General features: G+C 41.3%; 1 protein-coding gene across 2 annotated transcripts; it reads left to right on the top strand.

Moving 5' to 3' along the window:
• Positions 1–93: 93 nt before the first annotated feature.
• Positions 94–27,264, top strand: LOC120023556. 2 transcript variants are annotated; one of them, XM_038967587.1, is made up of 3 exons: positions 94–423; positions 13,057–13,192; positions 25,536–27,264. In XM_038967587.1, the coding sequence occupies exons 1-3, from the start codon at positions 217–219 to the stop codon at positions 26,672–26,674; spliced, it is 1,482 nt and encodes a 493-aa protein (XP_038823515.1). In that variant the 5' UTR covers positions 94–216; the 3' UTR covers positions 26,675–27,264. The 2 variants fall into 2 exon arrangements, with proteins under 2 accessions (XP_038823515.1, XP_038823514.1); XM_038967586.1 differs by having other exon boundaries at positions 13,057–13,207.

Raw genomic sequence — 27,264 nt, 5'->3', positions numbered from 1 at the left:
GGAAACCTGTCTATGGTAAAACTACACTTACCAGACGGCAACAAAATCGCAGTTTCAGATGATTGGCTGAAGCTGCCCACTCCCCCTCGAATATGGCTGCAGTGACTCTGAAGACGTTATGCGATCCTCCGCCATCACTATTGGATGCGAAGTGTCTTCCTTTGATACTTTTAGGACGATAAACATCGATTTCCATAGCTACATTTAATTTATGCGATGGCTTTTCATGCCAACAAGTGCTGCCGCATTGTACTGTGCAACCATTACGTTGTCAAGGCCCTGTCAACGCAGCACATGAAACTATTTGCGCCAAGCTCAACAGCCAAAATACTGCGCTTCTATTCCAGTGACACGCAAGAGGAAAATGAACTTGAACTCGTAACTCTTGCACACTCAATTGCAGCTGTCACAGTAACGACACAGGTAAGAAAGTACACCTATAACGGCTGCCCAGGCTATTAAGAAAGGCTTGACCAACATTTCAAACTACTTAAGTTATAATGCATGTTGTTGCTAGCTGTCAAACTCACCAGTGGCGATTTTAGCATGTAAATATTGGTGGGGTAACAGCAACAACGTGGGATGCATGCTAGCAATGCCACTACACTAAACAATACATGAATTGTCACCATTATAGTGCAAACGGTGCCTACATAAAGCTGTCCCAACATCTTAGCACTGCTACATCTGGCTATCAGCCTTGTCTGGCAGCAAAACAGTTCATTCAGCTACATTTACTGACTTAAAAAAACATGGCTGACTTGCTTAAACATGTGGTTTCTAATGACATTTAAGATGTACAAACTATGGCATTAGGGGACGGCAAGCTGATGAGAGGCAATCCGTAATTTCGATTAAGGCATTAATTAGCGCGCTAGGACGGACGTAGTCATAACTTTGTTTACGCACAATAGACTGACTGGGAAGGTGATTTCCAACAGTCAAAGTCCAGCAATAAGAGCTAAGATGTTCATATTCTGTAAACTCTACATAAATACGGGGTTCCACGCTAACATCGTCATATTCAACAGCGTTTAAGAATGAATATTTGTTTTACATATTCATCTTGGTTTGAGAAAGTAGATAACAGTTTATAAACTAAAATATACATGAGTTTAAACAAATACTACTTCAGTCATGTGCATTGACATAAACAATTAAACACTGTTGGAGTTTGTTGCAGAGATGCACTTGGAATTAAAGGAAGAATTACACAAGATGCGTTGAATAAATATATATTTGAGTCATTTATTTTTTTAAACAAAGAAATTTCATATGAAAACAAACAATTAAATCTTGGCCTCCATCCCTATATTGTCACAAAAATCACAATAAAAATCCAGCTAGATCCCACAGCACACTCCTGCAGTGGAACCGGTACTGGCAGAAGCTACAGCACACTCCTGCTGTGGAACCGGTACTGGCAGAAGCCACAGCACACTCCTGCAGTGGAACCTTGGACGTACACTCCTGCGGGGAGCTTGCAGGTGGATCACGCTCCCCGCAGTGAGCACAGCAGGTGGTGTCTTCTTTAATTTGGAAAAAAAAAAATACATCAAATTGATTTAATATGGTTCTGCAAAATGTAGAAGTACTACAGCAACAAGAGTAGTTGATATAACAGAGAGGGAAAAACAAAGATTATGAAGTACCTGAGAGTGCTGCCATGGGTGGCGTGACAGAGGTGGCCGGTGGAGCTTTTCTCTTATCTGTGCTGCAGTTAAGAGAGGAAGTATTGTTAGAGCATGTTAAATGAAACCCCTTTTTTTTTTTTTTTTTTTTTTACATCAATACCTCTGGAGGAAGCTGCAGAGGTTTAGGAGGAAGTGGACATGCCTTGAGGGCTTGTGCTGTGGACTGTAGATATGTAAAGAAAGAAAAAAAAGTTAAAACATTGCAGTTTTATAAAACACAAGTCATTTTTGGGGAATGTTGGTGGTGACAGACTGTGGGTGGTGTGTATCGTGGTGGTGGTGGACGAAACAGCCGACAATGGCTTGGAGGAGCTGGTGTTTGTAATGGTGAGGGGCCGATGATGGTGTGGCCGGGAGAATAGGCACGTGGCCTTCTGTAGCTGAGGCCTCCGGCGGCTCCTACATGTTACACACTGGGAGGCACTGGCAGTGGTGATGCAGCTGTCAGGAGTGGTTCCAGCGGGAGGTCCAGCAGAGGCGATGGCGTCATCCATTCTGAGGGCTGCCCGATGCTCTTTCTCCTCTGCCCTCTCCTTCTCACCCCTCTCCTGCCACTGGCACGTGTATTCTTCCCCAGTGAGGCATGTGGCGACCACGGGGAGTCTTCTGTATCGGTCTAGCTGATACTTCAGGACAGTAAGGATGTGCCCCAGGTCCTTCGCTATCAGCCCCCCCCCCTCTGTTAGGGGGTGCTTTTCTGGGACTGGGACTGGAGCAGGGACTGGAGCAGGGGCTGAGGGTCCTCCTGTGGTCGCTGGGGAGGAGGTGCTGATGGACGGCACAGTGCTGCTGGTTCCAGGAGAGGCGGTAGTGGGACCCGGTAGGGTCAAAAGGGAAGAGGCCACGCTTCTTAAACCCTTCCACCACAGCGCATGCCTTTGCAGTGCTGGTACGGGTAGCAGAATACTCTGACAAATTCTGATTTATTTACAATGTAGGAGTGGTTAAAATAACTGAGGTCTCCAGCTACCTTGGAGAACTCAGCCTTTCAAGGGCCAAAGTATGCCACGTCCAGCAGCTGCAGGACATGGGTGCAGTGTGGAAGACAAAGAAGTATAACCCCTACCCTTAGTGCCGCCGTGAGCATCTCCGGGTCCATGTAGCTCTTGTGTCAATCGAAGAGGAGAAGGAGAGGGCGCTCCTTCACTGCATGCTGAATGAAGTGTTGAAACCACTTCCTGAACAGGCCCCCGTCAATGTAGCCATTGTTTGAACGTCCATACAATAAGGTTGTGTTCAGTCCAGGTGGTGCTTGTACAGGCAGACCATCTATGGGAGGAAGGAGCATCGACACTGTAAAACAGGAAAATAGACAAAAAATAAGATATTACAACCTTGCATGACCTCCCAAGTGTAGATAATAAGAATAACCTCATACAAGGCTATAAAAATGATATTCAACTGAAGTGCTGGTACTGCTTGATCTGTGGCAGCAACCTGAAGTACGGAATCAGGTGTTGTTGCCAGCCATAGCTTTCCACCAGCACTATACCATCCTCCTGTCCAACCAGCTGTGGGATGTGTGGAGGAAATGAATATTCATTACTAGAGGTCGACCGATTATGATTTTTCAACGCCGATACCGATTTATTGGAGGACCAAAAAAAGCCGATACCGATTGATCAGCCGATTTTAAAAATAAATATATATAAATAAATGTATTTGTAATAATGACAACAATACTGAATGAACACTTATTTTAACCTAATATAATACATCAATTTAGCTTCAAATAAATAATGAAACATGTTCAATTTGGTTTAAATAATGCAAAAACAAAGTGTTGGAGAAGAAAGTAAAAGTGCCATATTTGCCATGTAAAAAAAGCTAACGTTTAAGTTTCTTGCTCAGAACATGAGAACATATGAAAGCTGGTGGTTCCTTTTAACATGAGTTAATTCCCAGTTAAGAAGTTGTAGTTGTTATTAGAATTATAGGACTATTTCTCTATACGATTTGTATTTCATATACCTTTGACTATTGGATGTTCTTATAGGCACTTTAGTATTGCCAGTGTAACAGTATAGCTTCCGTCCCTCTCCTCGCCCCTACCTGGGCTCGAACCAGGAACACATCGACAACAGCCACCCTCGAAGCAGCGTTACCCATGCAGAGCAAGGGGAACAACCACTCCAAGCCACAGAGTGAGTGACGTTTGAAACGCTATTAGCGCGCACCCCGCTAACTAGCTAGCCATTTCACATCGGTTACACCAGCCTAATCTCGGGAGTTGATAGGCTTGAAGCACAGCGAAGAGCTGCTGGCAAAACGCACGAAAGTGCTGTTTGAATGAATGCTTGCGAGCCTGCTGGTGCCTACATCCGCTCAGTCAAATCATGGACTTAATTATAACATAATAAAACACAGAAATACGAGCCTTAGGTCATTAATATGGTCGAATCCGGAAACAAGACGTTTATTCTTTCAGTGAAATACGGAACCGGTCCGTATTTTATCTAACGGGTGGCATCCCTAAGTCTAAATATTCCTGTTACATTGCACAACCTTCAATGTTATGTCATAATTACGTAAAATTCTGGCAAATTAGGCGGCCCAAACTGTTGCATATACACTGACTCTGCGTGCAATGAACGCAAGAGAAGTGACACAATTTCACCTGGTTAATATTGCCTGCTAACCTGGATTTCTTTTAGCTAGATATGCAGGTTTAAAAAATATATACTTCTGTGTATTGATTTTAAGAAATGCATTGATGTTTATGGTTAGGTACAGTCATGCAATGATTGTGATTTTTTCGCAAATGCGCTTTTGTTAAATCATCCCCCGTTTTGCGAAGTTGACTCTCTTTGTTAGGAAGAAATAGTCTTCACAGTTCGCAACGAGTCATGTTAGCAGGCAATATTAACTAAATATGCAGGTTTAAAAATATATACTTGTGTATTGATTTTAAGAAAGGCATTGATGTTTATGGTTAGGTACACATTGGAGCAACGACAGTTCTTTTTCGCGAATACGCACCGCATTGATTATATGCAACGCAGGACACGCTAGATAAACTAGTAATATCATCAACCATGTGTAGTTAACTAGTAATTATGATTGATAGTTTTTTATAAGATAAGTTTAATGCTAGCTATCAACTTACCTTGGCTCCTTACTGCATTCGCGTAACAGGCAGTCTCCTCGTGGAGTGCAATGTATTCAGGTGGTTAGAGCGTTGGACTAGTTAACTTCTTGACACTAGGGGGGCGCCATTTCGACTTTGTAAAAATTCGTTCCCAAATTAAACTGCCTCGTACTCAATTCTTGCTCGTACAATATGCATATTATTATTACTATTGGATAGAAAACACTCTCTAGTTTCTAAAACCGTTTGAATTATTTCTCTGAGTGAAACAGAACTCATTCTGCAGCACATTTCCTGTCAGGGAGTGAGATTTCAGAAATCGAGGTCCCTGTTCTGAGGTCAGTTTATAAGTCCCCATGTAAGCCATCGGGCTACATGCACTGCATACGCCTTCCTCTAGATGTCAGTAAGCGGGGAGAATTTGAATGGAGTGGATTGCGCAATCTGGGGCCCTATATAAGACCGTGGAACGGAAGTACCGTTCGTTTCAACGGGGCGCCTGGCGCATCAGGGACATCACAATGGCCTCCTGCAAAGCTTTCGTTTTAGCAGTTCTGTATCTCCGGTCATGTTTTTATTCGTTATAGTTGTTAAAGACATCATAAGGTAGTTAATTTAAACCGACTTATAGCAGTTTATATCAGTTTATTGCGATTTTCCTGGATTTCTTTGTGATGCGCTTTCACGAGTTGGACACCTCTCCAGTGGGTGGCTATCGTTAGCTGCTATTTCCACATGAGAAGAGGACAGCTTTCAACCAAAAGACGATTGTTCTGGAGAAAGGACACCTTGCCCAAGATTCTGATGGAAGCTCGGCAAATAGTAAGCAATCTTTATGTTGTTAATTCGTATTTATGTTGACAAATGTCAAATAATAATTCCGCCATAAATTTCGGTGCGGTCTCGCTTTAGCGCACGCTGTATGCTGAAGTAACGTTAATTTTAAAAATGTAACACAGCGATTGCATTAAGAACTAATTTGTCTTTCATTTGCTGTCCAACTTGTATTTTTTAGTCAAGTTTATGAATAGTTTTCGATTAGAATAGGTGCCTCTCCAAGATGGCGCCGGACAGATTGCTTGAAGTTTTGGCCACTAATCACATTGTATAACCACGATTTGTGCCGCTAAATATGCACATTTTCGAGCAAACTCTATATGCATTGTGTAATATGATGTTATAGGACTGTCATCTGAAGAATTCTGAGAAGGTTAGTGAAAAAATTAATATTTTGGTGGTTTATACGTTATCGCTATTTTTGCCTTGAATCAATGCTGTTGTGATGTTTGCTATTGTGGTAAGCTAATATAACGCTATATTGTGTTTTCGCTGTAAAACACTTAGAAAATCAGAAATATTGGCTGGATTCACAAGATCTGTGTCTTTCATTTGCTGTACGCTGTGTATTTTTAAGAAATGTTTTATGATGAGTAATTAGGTAATACACGATGGTCTCTCTAGTTATTCTAGTTGCTTTGGTGAGAGTTGTGATGGTGGCTGCAATGGTAAACTATGATTTATACCTGAAATATGCACATTTTTCTAACAAAACATATGCTATACAATAAATATGTTATCAGACTGTCATCTGATGAAGTTGTTTCTTGGTTAGTGGCTATTTATATCTTTATTTGGTCGAATTTGTGATAGCTACTGATGGAGTAAAAAAATGGTGTCTTTTGCTAACGTGGTTAGCTAATAGATTTACATATTGTGTCTTCCCTGTAAAACATTTTAAAAATCAGAAATGATGGCTGGATTCACAAGATGTGTATCTTTCATTTGGTGTCTTGGACTTGTGATTTCATGAACATTTTATTATATGATATCCCTGTGGCTTTAGGCTAGGCTATGCTAGTCAGCTTTTTTGATGGGGGGGATCCCGGATCCGGGTTTGTGAGGCGTTAGAGGTTAACTGTAAGGTTGCAAGATTGAATCCCCGAGCTGACAAGGTAAAAATCTGTCGTTCTGCCCCTGAACAAGGCAGTTAACCTACCGTTTCTAGGCCGTCATTGAAAATAAGATGTAATGTAATCGCTGCCAATGGAGCTTCAACAAAGTACTGAGTAAAGAGTCTGAATACTTATTTACAGTTGAAGTCGGAAGTTTACATACACCTTAGCCAACGACATTTAAACTCAGTTTTGAACAATTCCTGACATTTAATGCTAGTAAAAATTACCTGTCAGTTAGGATCACCACTTTATTTTATGAATGTGAAATATCAGAATAATAGTGATTTTATTTCAGCATTTATTTATTTCATCACATTCCCAGTGGTCAGAAGTTTACATACACTCAATTAGTAATTGGTAGCATTGCGTTAAACAATTTCAACTTGAGTCAAGCGTTTCTGACAGCTGGTGTAACTGAGTCAGGTTTGTAGGCTTCCTTGCTCGCACACACTTTTTCAGTTCTGCCCACAAATGTTCTATAGGGTTGAGGTCAGGGCTTTGTGATGACCACTCCAATACCTTGACTTTGTTGTCCTGAAGCCATTTTGCCACAACTTTGGAAGTTTGCTTGGGGTCATTGTCCATTTGGAAGACCCATTTGCGACCAATTTTTAACTTCCTGACTGATGTCTTGAGATGTTGCTTCAATATATCCACAAAATGTTCTTGCCTTATGATGCCATCTATTTTAAGTGCACCAGTCCCTCCTGCAGCAAAGCACCCCCACAACATGATGCTGCCACCCCCGTGCTTCACGGTTGGGATGGTGTTCTTCGGGTTGCAATCCTCCCCCTTTTTCCCGAAAAACACAATATAGAATTATATTAGCTTACCACAATAGCCAAACACACAAAGGCATTTATTCACCGCAAAGGTAGCTTTCGCAAAAACCAGCAATAGATATAAAATTCATCACTAACCTTTGGACAACTTCATCAGATGACAGTCTTATAACATCATGTTATACAATACATTTATGTTTTGTTCGAAAATGTGCATATTTATAGCTACAAATCCTGGTTATACATTGTGAATACGTAGCAACATTTCCCCAGAATGTCCGGAGATATTTTGGACACTCACCTAATCTGACCAAAGAACTCATCATAAACTTTACATAAAAATACTTGTTGTATGGCAAATGAAAGATACACTGGTTCTTAATGCAACCGCTGTGTTAGATTTAAAAAAATAACTTTACCACAACATACAGCTTGGGTTATTGTGAGACAGCGCTCACCAAGACGGTGGAGAATAGGCATCAACATATTACACAGAAATACGAAATAACATCATAAATGTTTTCTTACTTTTGCTGAGCTTCCATCAGAATGTTGTACAAGGAGTCCTATTTCCAGAATAAATCGTTGTTTGGTTTTAGAATGTCCATTTCTTCTGTCGAATTAGCAACCTTGGCTAGCATTGTGGCGCGAACATTCCCATCCTCTCTTGGCGCAAAGAACGGAAAATTCCAAAAGTCCCATTAAACTTTGAATAAACTGATAAAACTCGGTTGAAAAAACCTACTTTATGATGTTTTTCTCATATGTATCAAATAAAATCAGAGCCGGAGATATTCGCTGTGTATACCGAACGCTTTTCAGAAGACAATGTCGAGCTCCCCCGTGCGCCATCGAAGACAAAGAAAATACCGGACCTGTCACTCCAAAAGCTCTTATTCGGCCTCAGATCAAGCTAGACACCCCATTCAACCTTCCACTGCCTGTTGACATCTAGTGGAAGGCGTATGAAGTGCATACCTATCGATAAATAAAAGCCAGTTGAATAGGCAGGCCCTGAAACAGAGCCTCGTTTTCAGATTTTTCACTTCCTGTATGGAAGTTTGCTGCCAAATGAGTTCTGTTTTACTCACAGATATAATTCAAACAGTGTTTTCTATCCAATAGCAATAATAATATGCATATTGTATGATCTAGAACAGAGGACGAGGCCGTTTAATTTGGGCACGATTTTTTCCAAAGTGAAAACAGCGACCCCCTATTGACAAGAAGTTAACAAGAAATTTGTGAAGTGGTTGAAACACTTGGAGTCATTTAAAACTAGTTCACGTGAACTTCCGACTTCAACTGTAAATGTGGTATTTTTAAAAATGTGTATACAATTGCAAACATAATTGTCATTATCGGGTATTGTGTGGAGATTGGGGGGGGGGAATGATGTAAATAATTTTAGAATAAGGCAGTAGCGTAACAAAGTGGAAAAAGTCAAGGTGTCTGTATACTTTCCCGAATGCACTGTGTACGGGTAATAGTCTAGCTACGTTTTCATTGCAAGTTAAAGTGTACTCTTAGCTAACTAGCAAACATTAGCTTGCTGACTCTCCAGCTAAAGTTACGTGTATGATCTGTGTAGTAATATTGTTAGAATCAGAAAACATTTGCATTGCTAGTTATAGCTAGCTAACATTGAACCTTTTTGGTTAGCTTTAGCTACCTGCATATTCATACTACAGCTATGGCAATGTTTGTTTTGGCAATAGTATGATTTGGGATTATGTTGGTTCTTTGTTTAGCTAGCTAGAAACAAAAGACTCCACTTCGCCAGATGACTACATGACCCATCAAGTTGCTGGATGTGTGTCTGGGGGTGATTACGGCCATCTATTGTATTTCATGAACATGTGTACATGTCTAGACAATAGTGACCCATCCACTTAGCTAGATGTGGCTGGGGGGTGGTTATAGCATTTCCTTCACATGACCCATCAATTTAAACAAGTGTGAGCGTCATCTAAAATATTTTTATCTTGACACTTTTTGTTTTCATATTGCTACTATGCAAGTAACAATTTCACTGTACCGTTTACACATTCTGTATTGTGTGCATGTGACAAACTTAGCTTTTATTTGATAAAGTGTGTGTTTACCAGAGATGGTAATGTGAAAAACAACATGGCATGTTCCAAAGTCAGATTAGGATATATGCCAAGGACTAGATAAAGTGTATTTTTACCTGGAGTGTTACCACTTTTAGTCTTAATCTTTGGTTGTTTACGAAACTACTCGGCCTCACGTGAATCCTTAAAGAGATGGTTAGGGCTAAGGTTAATGCTGAATGGGTTTAGACAAAGAGCTCTCCAGTAGGTGTACCAACATTTTCAAGGGCCATTTTCTCAAAAGTGGGGTTGATCAACTTTCAAAGCAGAATTACTTACCCATTACTTACTTACTTCTCTAATTTTATCCAATGTAAAAAAAAAACACTTTCAAATTGTGCTACATAAGATCGAGGCAGTCGGTCACAAATAGTGAAGAGAACAGGTCCAACAATCGACCTCTGTGGTGCACTTCAAGAAATTCAGACTTAACCTCTGTCTCTAATATAACAATGAAACCAAGAACAGGTGTCAAAACTCAGGCCTATCGTGGATAACTTATTCAATAAACTAGCATGATCAAAAGCTTTTGACAGGTCCTCAAACAAAGCAGCACATTTCATTTGAATGTTTAAAGCATTGCCAAGATCATTAACTACTAATGTGGTTGCTGTAATAGTGCTATGCCAAGGCCTAAACCCTGATTTTTGTTTACATTCAAAATATATTTCTCAGAGAATCTTCGCTTGAGAAGGAAGACCTGAAATGGGGTGATAAGGATTAAAATCACTGCGGTCCCCGCTTCCAATGTGGCAGCACGAGCTAATTTCCATAATTTTTGAATATTTCCTGATAATAATGTTAAATAAAATGATCCAATTGGTCGGCCCCTGTGGATTTCTTGTCTATTGCTAGCAATGCATTCAGGACTTATTTTTCTGTAAATAACTTTTTAATAACTCAGCTACCAGCCCAATCATTGTGAATAGGATTAGTTAAAAAAGTTATTTCAGAGAGAGCTGGCTGAAATAAAGTGGTGATTAAATGTATCAATTATGGATTTTTTTTCCCATAATGAGGCCAGTGTCTGAGTTAATTTTTTGTGGCAGAGAGGAGGAAGTACAACCCTTCAGGGTTTTGACAGTTTTTTTCCCCCCCAGAATTTAGTATGGTTCCCATTTACAATCTGAAAGAGCAGTTACATAATAATAACATTTACATAAGCTAAATCAGGTTCATGGAACGCTGAAATACAATTAAGGTTACTAAAATAAAGAATGTAAAAACAAAAACAAACAAAAAAAAAACATTTTGATATTAAAGGCTTAGATTTGTGTATTCTGACACAAGCAACTGGGCAATGGCTACTATTGCCTTGGGTGAAGACACCAGTAGAAACATATTTTGTTAATATAAGATCAATCAGAGTTGACTTTGAAGGACCTCTAAGGTTGGAACTTGTAGGCTTAGTCACCAGCTGGGTTAGGTTTAGATCATTACACATGTGTTTTAGATTGTCTAAAGCCTGCATTTCCTAATCATGTTTTAGGTCACCCAGGACTAACTTCTGATTTAGTAAAACAACTTGTTTTTTAACTCAAGTGCACAAAGGTTAGTCAAGGGAGGACGGTAGACCCCTATAACAGTTATGGATACATGTTTCTCCAGACAATGGCTTAAAGATAATAGCTCAAATTTTTGGGTGAGGGAAATGGATTTCAGCTATGAGAGAAATTATTTTGTATAATAATTGCCACTCCACCACCTCTACCCTGTATGTCAGCTCTGAACACATGATAACCCTCAATATTGACAGAGTCCAGAATGTCCCCTGAGATCCAAGTTTCAGTCAATACCAGAATGTCTGGATTTGTCTGCATAGCCCAGATCTTGATGTAATCCAGTTTAGGAAGTAAACTCCTAATGTTCAGATGCATCAACACAAGTCTTTACGAAGTCTCATGGAACTCCAACTCAAACAAGCTATGTTCACTAAAAGGGATTGACATTAACTTTGTTAGCCACTTGTCTTTCGGACTGAGTGGGACAAGATCAAGTCTATTGTCCCAAAAGAAACACAATTTTTACATCATTTTGTAAAGATGCCACTTTACAAAATAAAATGATTTTTTTTTTTTTACCATAGAGAATGACAAAGATGTACACTATGTCTATTGTCTAATTTGCATATTCAAGCCTGTCTCAAAATACAACTCTCCTTTTAAGGCTCTCCTGGAGGATGGTTGGCCACCCTTGGTAGCCTGTAAAATACAACCAAATACTTTTTGTCTTTATAAAATATTCCCTCCAGGGCTCGGAATTAAGGGTGTCCTGTCATCCCTGGGACGATTTTTAAAAAAAATGTCTATGGTTTAAAAAAGATTCTGGGGCAGTTCTGGGATGACCGATCCAAAATTCATAAAACCATTGATGATAATAATAATATAAAGCAATGAGGCTGATGCAACAGAAAATATCCATTAGAAATTAAGAGAAGGGACATCTAATGATGCATTAACTAGCATGGGTTACTAATATGACTACCATGACTAGGATTATGCCTTTGGCTGCTGGACAACAAAAACATGATGATGATGGTAACCAGTTTATAATAGCAATAAGGCACCTTGGGGGTTTATGGTATAAAGCCAATATACCTCACCCCCTCGGGTCTCATTGTTTAACAATAATGCACAGTGCTTTACAATTGTACCCTATACAATTGTCTTGTCAGTGAAAGAACACTGGATGCAAAACCATTCCAGTATTTGTGTATCCATGTATTTGTCCATGTAGTTATTGTAATTGATCACAAATTTGATGACCCTTCACATTTTTGAAAAATATGTTTAGACTGGTATTCAGTATGAGTTGCATTAGTTTCCTTTGCAATTATGCAATCAAGGTTTTCATTTGACAGACTCATCTGGAGAACATAGACATTCAACCAGAGAGACTATGCCGAATCCCTGATTTTTGTATTATTGCTGCTTTGCTTCCACATGAAGAACATAGTGCCTTGACCATGTTGTTCCATACACACCTCTGCATTTTCAGTTATTTTCTCCCCTATGAAAAATATACTACCATCAACTTGCCAGGTTGTCGTTGTAAATAAGATGCTGCTCTTAATTGACCTGCCAGGTTTACTGAAGGTAAAAGAAACAGACCTGAGTAAAGGGACAAAGTTGCATGTTGGTTTCCTTACCCTGTACGCAGTCATTAGGCAACCATGTTTTGTTTACCTGCAACTCCAAATGCTGTCTTTTTAGTATTTGTGGGCCAAAAATTCAAGTCAATATCCCTGATATTAGCATTTTTTTGCCCAAATCATCCTAAAGTTTCGAAAATTGATTGTCTAATTCAATAAAGTGAGCCTACTTTAAGATGATTTGGACATGAAGCACAGAAAATGCAGGCTAAGTAAGCCTCCTTAAAGATGTTTGCTCACAGTTTCTTTTGTCTTTTATTGTTATTGCCCAGGAGGTGGCTGTCCCAGGGGGCCGGAGGCGAAGGTTAAACGAGGACGTTCTACCCTTCTCTGCCTTCCTGACAGGCGACTTTTGTCGAAGACGCAGCTACCTGCGCGTCTCCATGATGGGGGATTGCAACCTTCGTTGTAAGCATGACAAAGGTGGCTTTAAGGCACCATAATAATTGGTTTTTGAACAATAGAGAAATTTACTAAAATTATTCAATTTCTCGCCAATAGTGGGTGATTCATCTCTGTCACATTAACTTGTCTTTTATTCATGAGAACTGTCCTGCATTTGTCATTCACCCCTTACCCTCTGAAAGAATCAGATAAACAAAATGCTAGCCTAATAGCTCCGTCTTGCTTTCCGATAGCCTAGGTCCGGGATAGGCAACTTTGATAGGGCTAGGTGACACAACATCTGATCTCATCATGAGGGGCGCAGTTGCTCTGCTGATGCACAAGTAGGGCTGTGGCGGTCACGATATTTTGTCAACCGGTGATTGTCAAGCAAATAACTGTCGGTTTCATGGTAATTGACTGTTAATTAACAAACACAGCCTACAAGCCACTGATGCTGACCTTTGGAACATCTACATTTTAAAAAGTCTAATAAATCAATGTAATATAGACTACAAAATAAATCCATTATTTATTTTAGACAGGTCTAAAGAAGCATGATATGAAGAAAATGTCTTATTTCAGAAGAACAGAATAGCATACTCTGAGTTGTCCTGAAGTTAGGTCCTGATCTGGGTCTATGCCATGGCTGTGGGCTACACTAGTATATTTAGCAGGCAAGATTTGCTTAGAATTCCGTGGCAGTATTTTATATTATGAAAAATACAATTGATCAAAGCTGAATAAAAAAAATAAAGGATATTTTCTCCAAACGATTTGAGGGAGTGCGCACATGCTGCTATTCTGTGTTGAGCGGTTAACAAAAATATATATTCTGATATGCTTAATTTAATGTAACTTTAGTTCTACATGTTTTGTTTTTTAATACATTGTGAGGCTGCATGATGCGACTTAAATGATGATTTGAAAAAAGTCACTTACTTGAAAGGCATGTGCCCTGTTTTGTTTTTGTGCGCAGGCTGTACACACACCATCAGTCACTCATTCAAAATTTGACAAGCACTTGATAATGACTAGAATTTCACGGCGGAATCCCCTTTGTGTGGCCATAATGCACCCCCCAAAAAATCCATGGCTTTTTTGGCCAGTGGCCGTTGTGCACTTCTCCCTGAGTGCTGCGCTCCATCACGTGATCAGGCATTTCTCACAGGCTACAAGTGAAGACAGACCCATCGGGGACGCAACTGCGCGTGTCCTTATCCAATTCTGAGGTAGATATTGGAAGAACTGTCCACATTTTTGTCAGCCAATAAGATGAGCAGGCCTAACGAATAGCAAAAGCACTAGCCTATGTCAATCTACTATCTCCCATAGTACAAAGGTCGACCTATTCTGTGCGAGAAATAAATATTCCAAATATAGTCTGGAACAGTTGTGGGATGCGATAGATCTCAAATTAATACAACCACTAGCACCAAAAAAAAATGTATGCAATGTGGCTGACGGCTATTTCTTCACATTATATGTGTAGCAATGCGCACATGGTAGTAGGCGATAAGCGCAAATGTTCTATTAGTGGAAAACACTATTATCAAAAGTGACCGCAAATGCAATTATGCATGTAATACTTTTATTATAAAGGTGCATTTTTATGGTGAAAATTGTCTTCCCCAAAATTGAAACTCGTGCTGCTTATATATGCCAGTTAGGCTCTACACCCCTTGTAAAGCAGATTAATGTGCTTAATTTTAAGAAGTTATTTGGCCACTTTAGTGCTAGGCTACATGAGGTGTGTGACCATGATTTAAAAAAAGGCATTGTTTCTTATGCTAGGCATCATTCACAAGTGATAATATATAATACACAAGTGATAGGCTAATATTATCAACCATCAGACTATTCTTGATTTAATATTGTCGTTATGTATACTAAATAATGTGTGAATTTTTTGGGGATTTAGAATGGACCATTATCATGCACCTGTATCGAAACAGGGGCGCGGGAAAAAATACTTGTCGTCTATGCGAATCGAGGACGCTTTTCCCGGTAGTTTATTTTCATGCCAGCCAGGTAGTCTATACTCCTGTTTTAAATATAAGCAATGTGCTTAATATTAGGAAAGTTGAGAAATAAATATAGTAGGCCTATAAAAAGCTCATTCTCCTCTTTTCAGTAGAGGCCATCACTGTTATCTTGCACAATTGCATAGCCTGAAGTGATTGATTTTCGAACACATTTGCATCGACATCAGAGTGATTAGAGGGACAATAAAGTGCTGAGTACCAGGCAGTTAGCAAGTTTGGTAGGCTACTAATGACCATCAGCAGCATCAGAGCTTGGAGAAGCCTAATTATTTGACTAAACGATCACGTGGAATTTGACTGCCTTCATGAGTCGTGACCGCCGGTGTGGTCGTAATACGGTCACCGCAACAGCCCTATGCACAACGAAATTTTGAAATTGCACCTTGTATATCCTCTCTAAGGGGTGTGGGACGCTACCGTCCCACCTGGCCAACATCCAGTGAAATTGCAGAGCGCCAAATTCAAAAACAGAAATACTCATTATAAACATACAAGTGTTATACTTATTTTTAAAGATGAACTTCTTGTTAATCCAACCATGGTGTCAGATTTCAACAGCGCCCAGCAGACAAATCATTACAAACAGCAAACCAGCAACAAAAGTCAGAAATAGCGCTAAAATTAATCACTTACCTTTGGTCATATGGTTACACTGACAAAACTCCCAGTTACCCAATAAATGTTGGTTTTGTTTGATCAAGTCCCTCTTTATATCCAAAAACCTCCGTTTTGTTCAGTAATCTACTGTCTCAAACAACATCCGGGGAAATTGCAGAGCGTGAAACTCAACAAACAGAAATTCTCATAATAAACATACATAAAAGATACAAATGTTATACACCAGCTTAAAGATAAACTTCTTGTTAATCCAAACGCTGTGTCAGATTTCAAAAAGGCTTTACGGCGAAAGCAAACCATGCGATTATCTGAGAACAGTGCCCAGCAGACAAATCATTACAAACAGTTAGCAGCCAAGAAGGAGTAACAAAAGTCAGAAATAGCGATAAAATGTATCACTTACCTTTGATGATCTTCATATGGTTGCACTCCGAAGACTCCATGTTACACAATAAATGTTTGTTTTGTTCGATAATGTCCCTCTGTTTTGTTCAGTAATCCATTGGAACAAAGCGCAGTCACAACAGACAGACGAAAAATCTAAAAAAGTACCATAAAGGTTCGTAGAAACATGTCAAACGATGTTTATAATCAATCTTCAGGTTGTTTTTTGTCATAAATAATCGATCATATTTCAACCAGACAATAGCTTCGTCAATAGAAAAGGAGAAACGAGAAAGGCTTGCTCCCGGTCACGAGCTGGACTCATGTCTGGAAATTTCCACTGTCCTCTCATTGAAAGTGCTGAGTAAAAGCCTGAAACAATGGCCACTTGTTGGCGAAGCCATAGGGCTCGTGAACTAGGTCATAAGTCTTTGTATGGTGGATAGGCTTTCAATGGAAAACAGGCATTTCAAAATAATAGCACTTCCTGGATGGATTTTCCTCAGGTTTTTGCCTGCCATATCAGTTCTGTTATACTCAGACATTATTGTAACAGTATTGGAAACTTTAGAGTGTTTTCTATCCAAATCTACCAATTATAGGCATATCCTAGCTTCTGGACCTGAGTAGCAGGCAGTTTACTTTGGGCACGCTTTTCATCCAAAATTCCGAATGCTGCCCCCTACCCTAGTGAGGATATTCTAACTCGCAACATTAAGTTGAATTGAGACCAAAAGCTCAAGAGAAGTTCCAAGTGTTTAATACCAAGGATGTCGTCAGCTGAGTGCGTACATTTAGAAAGTTCACAACACATCTTATACTCTTCCCTCCTTTAGGTGTCACCTCCACAGCTATACATTTTATGACCCCAATGAGTTTGCCATATCTCCCCTGTGGAATGTCCATGGTCCTTTCTTGTCGTGGGCCTGACCTTGCTGTCTGATCGTAGGCAATTTCCTCATCTGATTAGGTCAACCTTTCCAAATTAGCATGCACACAGTTTAATGGCCTAAACTCCATTTAATACTCAGTAATCATTCACTAAACAGGATACAAACAAACTACAGTTTAACTTGAAACATGTTACATTTTAACAGAATCCATCAGTGGCAAAACCAACTAGGCTTGTAATTTAACTCTTTTATTCATATTTACAGATGGCATAGAAGTGTATTATTAAGGCACATGAAATTGCACATGTTCCAAAAGGTATTTCTGCAGCAAAATGCATTTAGATAAAAAAATAACAAAGTTTTACGTTCAAATGGCTCTCCTGTGAAGTACTGACGCATGACGTACGCCTAGTTTCCTGAAACGAGTCACAAATCAAATGTTATTTGTCACATGGTTAGCAGATGTTAATGCGAGTGTAGCGAAATGCTTGTGCTTCTAGTTCCGACCATGCAGTAATATCTAACCTAAATTTGACTCGTTTCAGGAAACTAGGCGTACGTCGCGCGTAGCTTTTGATTTCCGATATCGTACTGTTCTGACTCTGTCTGCTTGGTGGCTGACCTGCCTATACTGTGCCACTCCCCCTCCTAACCTCGCTGTGAATGTTTGTGTCTTTGGAAGTACGACAACTAATCAGTGTCCTCCATTCTGTTTCTTAGAAGCAGATTCCTAATGGAATCGAATCTTGACACTCAGAAATGGGAAGCGACGTGCAAGGAGTCAAGGACTCTCCACCAATACATCATCGTCGTTAACAGTTGGAAAAATGCTCGGGAAAAGCAAGCGACAGAAGCGAAGTCCTGTATGGCAATTCTTTGAGAAGTTAAATGAGAAGGAAATGCTAACTTTGCGAGTTGGAATTGAGGTACAGTAATGGTAGTAAAGGTGCAATGCTTAATGACGCGTGACGTAGTGACACGGTGCAACGCACCGTAAGACCCAAAATGTTGCTGGCAGCAGTGCAGCTGCTTTCCCATGGAATTGTAGGAATTCTTATCGTTTTAAAGAAAAACCACAAAATTGCAGTTTAAATGTTAGAATGTTTTTCTCCATTTGTCACATCCCTAGATCTGAGATCTTGTATTAACTTCAGTTATCAATGATTCATAAGGCAACCCCTTGCTGGAGAGAGAGGCTTGTAAGTGCTTTGCAGAGACTAGGCTCACTACCGTCTCCTTTTCCACACATGCTTCAACTTAATGCAGCATGTGTGAGGGGGAATGGATTCACTACGCCAAGACTGTGTGTTGTATCTTGTGATGTGATATCCTACCGATCACTCCATTGAGATGTTCACATTGGGCAGAATCTTTAGAAACTCATCATCCAAGATTCCCATTCATGATAATACAGGATTTACACAATAATTCAAAGCATGCCTGTGTATCTCATTTTTAGTTGAGTTGTTAGAGGTGCTAGCTTGTAGATGCCAATATAACCACATAGGCTGTGGGGGTTTTAGTACAGTGCATCTGAAGTATGCAATGGGGGGGAAAGGGGGAATTGTACAACCGAAGCTGAACCACCTCATGGCGGGAAAGCAAATTAAGCGTGTTTAAACTGGATGTTCTGGCATATAAATAGAACAGGCATGGAAGCTCTAACCCTGGTAATTTGTTAAGCGTGTTTAAATAGAACAGGCATGGAAGCTCTAACCCTGGCAATTTGACTGGTACACTTGCAATGGCTGCCTGGTATTGTGATACAATTTCCATGGCAATTGTGAATGATCTATCAACTGATGCTAGATTGCTATGTTAAATGTTCATTCAGATGATGCTAACTCAAGCAATGGAATGTATTTTGTGTCATGTCAGTTGAGTCAACAAATCAAAGCACAGATAATACTTAATTTACTTCCTGGCATGGATTCACTCACAATGGTTGCCAGTCCACCCATTCTACCATCATTGACTTGAAAGGGGACGCCTGTTCTATTCATTCTATTTCTTAGTGTTCTGGTTGGGATGGCGTCACAGCTCACCAGTTTAGTTTATTAGGATACCCATTAGCTACTGCACATAAAGCAGCTACTCTTCCTGGGGTCAACATAAAACGTACAGAACAGTAATATACAAGAACAACATAAGATATTACATTAAATAAAGATTTCTACAAAGTTATTTTGGAAAGTCTTCAGACCCCTTCCCTTTTCCACATTTTGTTACGTTACAGCCTTATTTTAATATTGATCAAATTAAACGTCCTCATCAATCTACACACAATGGCCTATAATGAGAAAGTGAAAAACAGGTTAGATATTTTTGCACAGGCCAGTACATCAGGAGACGTGGAGGAGGCCGTAGGAGGGCAACAACCCAGCAGCAGGACCGCTACCTCCGCCTTTGTGCAAGGAGGAGCACTGCCAGAGCCCTGCAAAATGACCTCCAGCAGGCCACAAATGTGCATGTGTCTGCTCAAACAGTCAGAAACAGACTCCATGAGGGTGGTATGAGGGCCCGACGTCCACAGGTGGGGGTTGTGCTTACAGCCCAACACCGTGCAGGACGTTTGGCATTTGCCAGAGAACACCAAGATTGGCAAATTCGCCACTGGCGCCCTGTGCTCTTCACAGATGAAAGCAGGTTCACACTGAGCACATGAGCACATGTGACAGACGTGACAGAGTCTGGAGATGCCGTGGAGAACGTTCTGCTGCCTGCAACATCCTCCAGCATGACCGGTTTGGCGGTGGGTCAGTCATGGTGTGGGGTGGCATTTCTTTGTGGGGCCGCACAGCCCTCCATGTGCTCGCCAGAGGTAGCCTGACTGCCATTAGGTACCGAGATGAGATCCTCAGACCCCTTGTGAGACCATATGCTGACACATGCACATTTGTGGCCTGCTGTTTTGTTTTTTTGGCATATTCTAACTCCCCAAGACACCTGTAGAGAGTGGGGTCACGGCCAGGGTCTGCCATTATCATTATTGGAGCAACTAGGGATAAGTGCCTTGCTCAATGAGTTCACGTGCGCTCTCGGCGAGGATGGCTGTGTAGTTGAGGAGCTACGTCGAACACAACAGTAAATCGATTTTTGCAACGATATTGACCCATTTTGGGGGATAGTTGTACTCATACAAGTAAAAGGCAGATTTTGTTAAAACCAAAAATAACATGTCTAACCAGTATAGCTGCAAATCACAGTGCGCAAGGATTCACTGAAGACACAACTGTCCAAGCTTAGCAAGAAAATGGAGGCTGCTTAAGGGCCAAATAGGCCAGCTATGCTAGACACTGCAACTTGCAAGCCCACAAATCAAGACCACGATGGAGGAAATGGAAGGGAAAATCAATACACCGACCACCCGCGTTAGCAAAACAGAGGACCGTGTTGCATCATTGGAGAATGGCACTGTCACAACGAAATGTCCAGCAGGCGAAATCCAGAAGGAATTGCAAAATTTACAAGACCATGTTGATAATTTGCATAACAGAAGGTGTCACTGTAATATTTCAATCTTGGGCGTTCCCGAATATGCTGGAATGCCAGTTTGAGAGGTCACTTGAGATTGAGGGCACCGCCCAGAAGAGAACAGAATGAGGGTCAACATGCTAAATTATTAGTTGAAGGAGGATATTCTCTGAGCAGCGAGAGAGAAGAAACCGGTGACATGGAAGGGATCTACAATTATGTTCTTCCCAGACTATTCCTAACGAGTTAACAACGAGTTCAAACAGATATCGTGTTCATTCCTGTTACACTTGAGATCAAACTCAAAGGAGCCAGGCACAAGTTTGACTCATCAGACGAAGCATCAGCCTTCATCCAGGGAAGATCCGCCACGGAGGACCGTTAAACCCAGAATTCTATTGGATGCAGGACTATCAAGATCTGTCTGATAGGTGTCTTATACATTGCATTGCTATAATTAGACTCAGCCCTAGTGCTGGAGTTGACTGGTCTGTTTCTTACCAGTAGGCTATTTGAATGTATTTACTAAGGGCCTTCAGATTAGGATGATTTTTCCAAACCCATTTCCTCCGATTGGTTCTATTTGAAGATCAAATCTGAATTCAGTGCTATGGTTTGCCAGTAGGTGGCGACAAAGCACTATAGCCGGTTGTGTGTGTGTGTGTGTGACAGAAAGCCTTAATAACCTCTTAAGAATCTGACCCTTTAAAAAAAATGTTTTTGCTTAAAATGACATACCAAAATCAAACTGCCTGTAGCTCAGGACCTGAAGCAAGGATATGCATATTCTTGATACCATTTGAAAGGAAACACTTTGAAGTTTGTGGAAATGTGAAATGAATGTAGGAGAATATAACACATTAGATCTGGTAAAAAAGAAAACAAAGAAAAAAATACTTTTTTTTTTTTTTTTTTTTTTTTGTACCATCTTTGAAATGCAATAGAAAGGCCATAATGTATTATTCCAGCCCAGGTGCAATTTAGAGTTAGCAGTGTATGTGCAAAGTGTTAGACTGATTCAATGAACCATTGCATTTCTGTTCAAAATGTTGTATCAAGACTGCCCAAATGTGCCTAATTGGTTTATAAATAAATATAAGTTCATAACTGTGCACTCTCCTCAAACAATAGCATGGTGTTCTTTCACTGTAATAGCTACTGTATGTTGGACAGTGCAGTTAGATTAAAAATAATTTAAGCTTTCTGCCAATATCAGATATGTCTATGTCCTGAGGAGAAAAAATGTCTTACTTCCAACCTCATGCTAATCGCATTAGCCTACGTTAGCTCAACCGTCCCGAGGGTGACCCACCAATCCTGTAGAGGTTTTAAATGTAGAAAAAAAATCCAACTACAGTATGTCCTAAAAGTGTATAACTGTAGTTGTATACTGTTGCTGGTGAGTCGAGTTCGGGTGGCTCAAGTATATCAATCCTATCTATTTCTTGGTTTGTGTTTCTCCCCAGCTCCTTGGGTTTGGCTGGGAGTCTACAGTGGTTCGTCCTTCAAAAGTTGCGGCGCAGCTTGGCCAAAACAATCTTGAAGCATAGATTTCGATTGGTCAGACCAACATTGAACAGTCTTTACCACGGGAGCTTCCTGTTTTGAGTTAAGGACTTGTTCCTGTACGTTACCACAATCACACAATGAGTTGTTAATGAAGAAACAAACACTTCTGCCTTCCTGTCCGCGCAATGGATAGAGAACCCCGCTGGCGGAATGGACGGGGACAATATATCCGGAGAGAGCCATGATTCTATTAAACAGTATGTTAGTCTCCCTGGAAGGAGATCCTTACCCTGAACTCGTCTACTTTATTGTCCAGGGACTGAACGCTAACGAGTAATATACTCTGAAGCGGTGAATGTTATGCACACCGCCAGAGTCTGAGTAGGGCCCCACTCCTGCATCTTTTCCGGCAGCCCCTGGGGTGAATAGCACTGCCTTGGGAAGTTCAAACAAAGGATCTAATACAGGGAAGTTGAATTTCTGCTCTAATTTAGGGTGGAGAACCACTGATTTAATATCCAAAAGTTTATTTCCGACTAGGTAATAATACATTATTTTCTCAGAAAGTTGTACGAAATTACGCACAAAAAAAGTTTGCTAGGAGCTAGAAACAGGCCGACCATGTCTGTCGGCGCCATGTTGTATGTATTTGGACGTTGTGTTGACGTTGTTTGCTGAAGTTTGTTTTTGTACTCATACGTTTCCTAATCAGGAACAAGTAGAAGGCGTCTAAGACGATGATGGCAAATCCGGGTTCGGGGTCGAGATCATGCGGTTATACTGTTTCTTTGAAAGATACTCATGATTTATGTATCGTTTTTCTCGACTTGGAACACGCTTAGGAGGCCTTCGCTCGAACGATAGGCAGAGCTGCAAAGAAAAAGCCATATCTCAGACTGGCCAATAAAAATAAAATATTAAGATGGGCAAAAGAGCACAGACACTGGACAGAGGAACTCTGCCTAGAATGCCAGCATCCCGGAGTCGCCTCTTCACTGTTGACGTTGAGACTGGTGCTTTGCGGGTACTATTTAATGAAGCTGCCAGTTGAGGACGTGAGGCATTTGTTTCTCAAACTAGATACTCTAATGTACTTGTCCTCTTGCTCAGTTGTGCACTGGGGCCTCCCACTCCTCTTTGAATTATGGTTAGAGACAGTTTTGCGCTGTTCTGTGAAGGGAGTGGTACACAGCGTTGTACAAGATCTTCAGTTTCTTGGCAATTTCTCACATGGAATAGCTTTCATTTCTCAGAAAAAGAATAGACTGACGAGTTTCAGAAGAAAGTACTTTGTTTCTGGCCATTTTGAGCCTGTAATCGAACCCACAAATGCTGATGCTCCAGATACTCAACTAGTCTAAAGAAGGCCAGTTTTATTGCTTCTTTAATCAGAACAACAGTTTGTGCTAACCAAATTGCAAAAGGGTTTTCTAATGATCAAATAGCCTTTTAAAATGATACACTTCAATTAGCTAACACAACTTGCCATTGGAACACAGGAGTGATGGTTGCTGATAATGGGCCTATGTAGATATTCCATAAAAAAATCTGCCGTTTCCAATAGTCATTTACAACATTGTCTACACTGCATTTCTGATCAATTTTATGTCATTTTAATGGACAAAAAAAGGACATTTCTAAGTGACCCCAAACTTTTGAACGGTGGTGTATGTAAATAAGGTATTGATGAATTTAGCATTTTATTTAGTGCAACATTTTCGAAAAAACTTTTTCCGCTTTGTCATTATGGGGTACTGAGTGTAGATTGAGGGGGGGGAAAGTATTTAAGCGATTTTAGAATAAGGCTGTAATGTATAAAAAATTGGAAAATGTCAAGGGGTCTGAATACTTTCTCGATGCACTGTGCGTGAGAAGAGTCCAGTAAGAGGGAGTCAATGCAAAAGATGGTAAATGCTAATAGTCCAGGTAGCCTTTTGATTAACTATTCAGCAGTCTTATGGCTTGGGGGTAGAAACTGCTCAGGAAACTTTGTCCCAGACTTGGCTCTCCGGTACTGCTTGCCATGCTGTAGCAGACTGAACAGTCTATGGCTTGGGTGGCTGGGATCTTCCGGGCCTTCCTCTGACACCGCCTGTTAGAGGTCCTGGACGGCAGGGAGCTCAGCCCTAGTTAATATAGTGGGCCGTTCACACCACCTTCTGTAGCACCTTGCCATACCAAGTGGTGATGCAGCCAGTTCGAGATGCTCTCAATGGAAGTTCACTAGACAGCATGCCGTGTGCGCAATACCCGGACTGCCGCATCTGGCGGGGTAGTCTGGGTAGTCTGCCATGGTTTCATTTCATATCCGTTGGGATCGGCTTGGGGCATGATTTTATTCCTCATAGTTTGTTGTACTGTTGTTGACTGACTGAAAGGGAACGTAATGTTATGACTAACTACTGTTCCCTGAAGGAGGGAAACAAGGTACAACACCTATTTGGCCCCGCACCGACCGTTCCTGGAAACGGTGAAGAGTGGAATTAAATTGAGGGAATTAATCCGACCCTCTCGCTTATCACCTGTGGACGGCGGGGCCTCCAGGGAGGCGCAGATTTCCTTGGTCTTGTCAGCCGTGGTTTTAGCTCCGTCAACCAAGTGTGCGACTTCCCATAGTATGTTGTACCTCTTTTCCCTCCTTCAGGGAATCGTAGTTAGTCATAACGTTACGTTTTGATCACACACTGATTCAGATTTCAAACAAGGTGAAATTGTTACCTCTTTCATTTTCTCTCTCTCCTGACTCATCTCGCCTTCCTTTAAAAAAATAAATAGGTGGGTGGTGCGGCTGTACATAACACTCACGCACTCGCTTTCCCCCTCTCTCCTAATCTTGTCCCCTCAGTCCATTTTGATTTGAATTTGATAAAGTGAACCCATAGAAATGTACTAGAGAGCTCATATCATTTCTTTTTACTTCTATGAGTAAATTGGAAGTTTGTAAATGAACGGTAAAGGTGCATGCCACCACTTATTGTGCTGGAGTGTGTAAAGTCTGAACAGGTATAAAGCCAAGGTAGGTGATTTACTGCCACCTGCAGTTATGGAATGTTCAGGAGTATAATTAATTGGCTAAACCATCCTGGTGACCTGGATAGAATTCTGTTATCCTTAACTCACTAGCATGTCCCACTTCAACTACTTAAAAATGGTGAAAGCCCTCAATGGCGCTGCCCATGTTGTCAAAGAAGTGGAGATGTGCATCTCTGAGTTGTATTTTCAGCTACGTTGTATTCTTCTGGCATGCAACATGGGAAACATTGATCTTCTGCTTGGATAAGAGGCCTTTTTGACCTCTAAGTCATGTGGTAACTTTTAAAATAAAATCACTAACACTGATTGAATTACAATAATGACAATGCATTACCATATTACAATGCTGTTTGACTATATTTTCGAGTTGCCTTCCTAAACCTTCATCTTAATTTCCTCCCTGTCTCTCAGGCACCACAGCCAAAAGGCCTCTGTCCCTGCCCAAGACCAGAATCAGCCAGGGGTCCTCCCCACCCCTCTCCTATGTCCCCCATCCTAGAGTCCTCACCTCAGCTATGGCCCTCCAACAGTACCACTCCAGAAGCGGGGGTGGCCAACACAGTAAGGATGTTTCGTGCCTTTCAGGCTACACTGTTTCAACAGTGCAGCCTGATGGCAGCTGCTCGAGAACCCACCGGTGTGGAAGAATCCCTCAGTGGTCCCATATTGTCAAAAGAAGCCTTTACGGGGGTGACGGTGCCTCTAGTGTAGCCCCCAGCAGCAAATATGGGATCGGTGACTTACTGGCAACCCCCAGTTATCAAACCAAAGCTGCTGGTTCTGACACACACACAAATGTGTTGAGTCACAATGACACAGACTGCCTCAGGTACACACTTACCAGGGGTCCAAAGTTAATAAAGAATTCCTCTACAAGGACCTCCGGGATTCCTTCCCTTTGCACACTACTGAGAAGCGCCAAAACAGGGCACCTCCTAGGCCAGCATAGCATAAGGCTGTGCCACAGACAAACCTCCAGAGATGTCCCCCAAGCCAAACTCAAACAACCCACACAGGAGCACTTTGGGGCGGACGCAAATTCCTCTCACTACCCTAAGCCAGACAACCCCACCACCGCCCAACTGACACACACTGATGCCCAAGGCCGTGCCTCCATGGTGGATGTGGGCAGCAAGTCTCCCACACGGCGAAGCGCCACAGCCACAGCTACCGTTCATCTGGGCCCCACCACTTTCCGCCTGCTCCGTGACAACCAGTTAGCTAAGGGCGACGCGCTAGCCGTAGCGCAACTAGCGGGAATCATGGCCGCCAAGCAGACTAGCGCCCTCATCCCGCTCTGCCACCCGCTGCCTTTAGACCATGTCTCCGTCACCTTCAACCTCGACGCCAGCCGACTCGCAGCCGTTGTCACGGCGACTGCCCACACCACAGGCCGCACCGGAGTGGAGATGGAGGCACTGACGGCGGTCACGGTGGCGGCGTTGACGCTTTACGACATGTGCAAGGCGGTGAGTCATGACATCATCGTTACGGACGTCAAGCTGGTCAGTAAGACGGGCGGGAAGAGGGACTTCCACCGTGAAACCTGACCTCTAACCCCTGCCCAAAACCTGATTTCCACACAGCACCAGGTTTGGGAGTCAATACCTTTTATTTTTTTTTATTTTTTAGATAAGTTTAACTCAGGAGACTTCCTGATTTGACTGATTTGACATTGGAATCGAGCCCCCAAACCTGCATGGTATATCTCCTTTCCGACCCGCTAATCTCTGATCACCTTAGAGAGGATCAAGAAATGCCTCACTGTAAGTCCTCCACTGATTTAACTTTCCATAACCTATGTGAATCAAATCAGCGTGCCGATGGCACTGTGCCTGGTAGGCCGTGCCACGACTTGCTGATACTATTGGTCCTTCCATTGTACCAGATAACAGGGCATGGGTACGATCAGAAATGCTTACTCTGGCTATCTGTACTGTACATTTAGTTAAATATCAGTCGCACACTCTCCCTTAACATGTAAAATTGCAGTTTTGCTTTTGCTTTATTTTATAGTCAGTTTTTTAAATCTGGGGCATCATTTATGAAATGTTCTTACACAGATTTAGATTGTCAATTGTTTGTACGTTGAAATCCATGACAACATTGATTCATAAACCTTAAACTTGATGTGAAAAAA

The sequence above is a fragment of the Salvelinus namaycush genome, chromosome 28, assembly GCF_016432855.1.
Source record: "Salvelinus namaycush isolate Seneca chromosome 28, SaNama_1.0, whole genome shotgun sequence".
Lineage (NCBI taxonomy): Eukaryota > Metazoa > Chordata > Actinopteri > Salmoniformes > Salmonidae > Salvelinus > Salvelinus namaycush.
Note: the sequence above shows the minus strand (reverse complement) of the source record. Positions and strands in the feature narration are given on the sequence as shown.